Below are 1,015 nucleotides of genomic sequence, written 5' to 3'. Positions count from 1 at the left end.
GCCCCCCCCCCCACCTCGGGGACCCCCGGGCACGGGTGAGGGGTCCCGTCCTGGCGGTCTGATATAGGGGCTGTCCTGGGGGAGCTATAGGGATCGATCCCGGGGTGCTATAGGGATTGATCCCGGGGTGCTATAGGGTCTGACTCTGGGGGAGCATGGGGTTTGCTCCGGGGGTGCTATAGGGTCTGATCCCTGGGGGTGCTATAGGGTCCGCTCTGGGGGAGCTATAGGGATTGATTCTGGGTGCTATAGGGCCTGAACCCAGGGCGCTATAGGGTCTGATCCCGGGGAGTGCTATAGGGTCTGCTCTGGGGAACCTGTAGGATCTGCTTCGGGGGAGCTATAGGGCCTGACCCTGGGGGTTCTATAGGGATTGATCCTGGGTGCTGTAGGGTCTGACCCTGGGGGCGCTATAGGGTCTGATCCCTTGAAGTGCTATGGGGTCTGACCCTGGGGATGCTATAGGGTCTGATCCCTTGAAGTGCTATAGGGTCTGACCCTGGGGGCGCTATAGGGTCTGATCCCGGGGAGTTATAGGGATTGACCCTGGGTGCTATAGGGTCTGATCCGGGGCAGCTATAGGGATTGATCCCGGGGAAGTATAGGGCCTGACCCTGGGTGCTATAGGGTCTGATCCCTTGGAGTGCTATGGGGTCTGCTCCGAGGGAGCTATAGGGTCTGATCCCTTGGAGTGCTATAGGGTCTGACCCTGGGGATGCTATAGGGTCTGATCCCTTGAAGTGCTATAGGGTCTGACCCTGGGGATGCTATAGGGTCTGACCCGGGGCAGCTATAGGGATGGATCCCGGGGAACTATAGGGCCTGACCCGGGGCGCTATAGGGCCCGTGTCCCCCCCCCGGGTCCCGCTCCCGCCCCACCTCCAGGAACCCGGGGAACTCCTTCTCCATCAGCGCCCGCAGGTCCTCCTTGCCCAGGTGGTTCTTGTCCCCCGCGTACTTGTGGAAGGTGAACATGAGGGTCTCCATGGCGTGCTCCATCTGGGAGGGCAGGGAG

The 1,015-nt window shown here is 61.7% G+C and overlaps 1 protein-coding gene across 1 annotated transcript; it reads right to left on the bottom strand.

Annotated features, from left to right (window-relative positions):
• Positions 1-879: 879 nt before the first annotated feature.
• Positions 880-1,002, bottom strand: S100A10 (S100 calcium binding protein A10; the record flags this gene model as incomplete). Its single annotated transcript, XM_009895396.1, has 1 exon — positions 880-1,002. A coding segment is annotated over one exon (123 nt), but the record flags the coding sequence as incomplete, so codon positions are not given.
• Positions 1,003-1,015: the final 13 nt, after the last annotated feature.

This window comes from Charadrius vociferus, unplaced genomic scaffold (genome assembly GCF_000708025.1).
Source record: "Charadrius vociferus isolate BGI_N301 unplaced genomic scaffold, ASM70802v2 scaffold2551, whole genome shotgun sequence".
NCBI lineage: Eukaryota > Metazoa > Chordata > Aves > Charadriiformes > Charadriidae > Charadrius > Charadrius vociferus.
The sequence above is the reverse complement of the archived record's forward strand: the minus strand, read 5'-3'. Positions and strand labels throughout refer to the sequence as shown.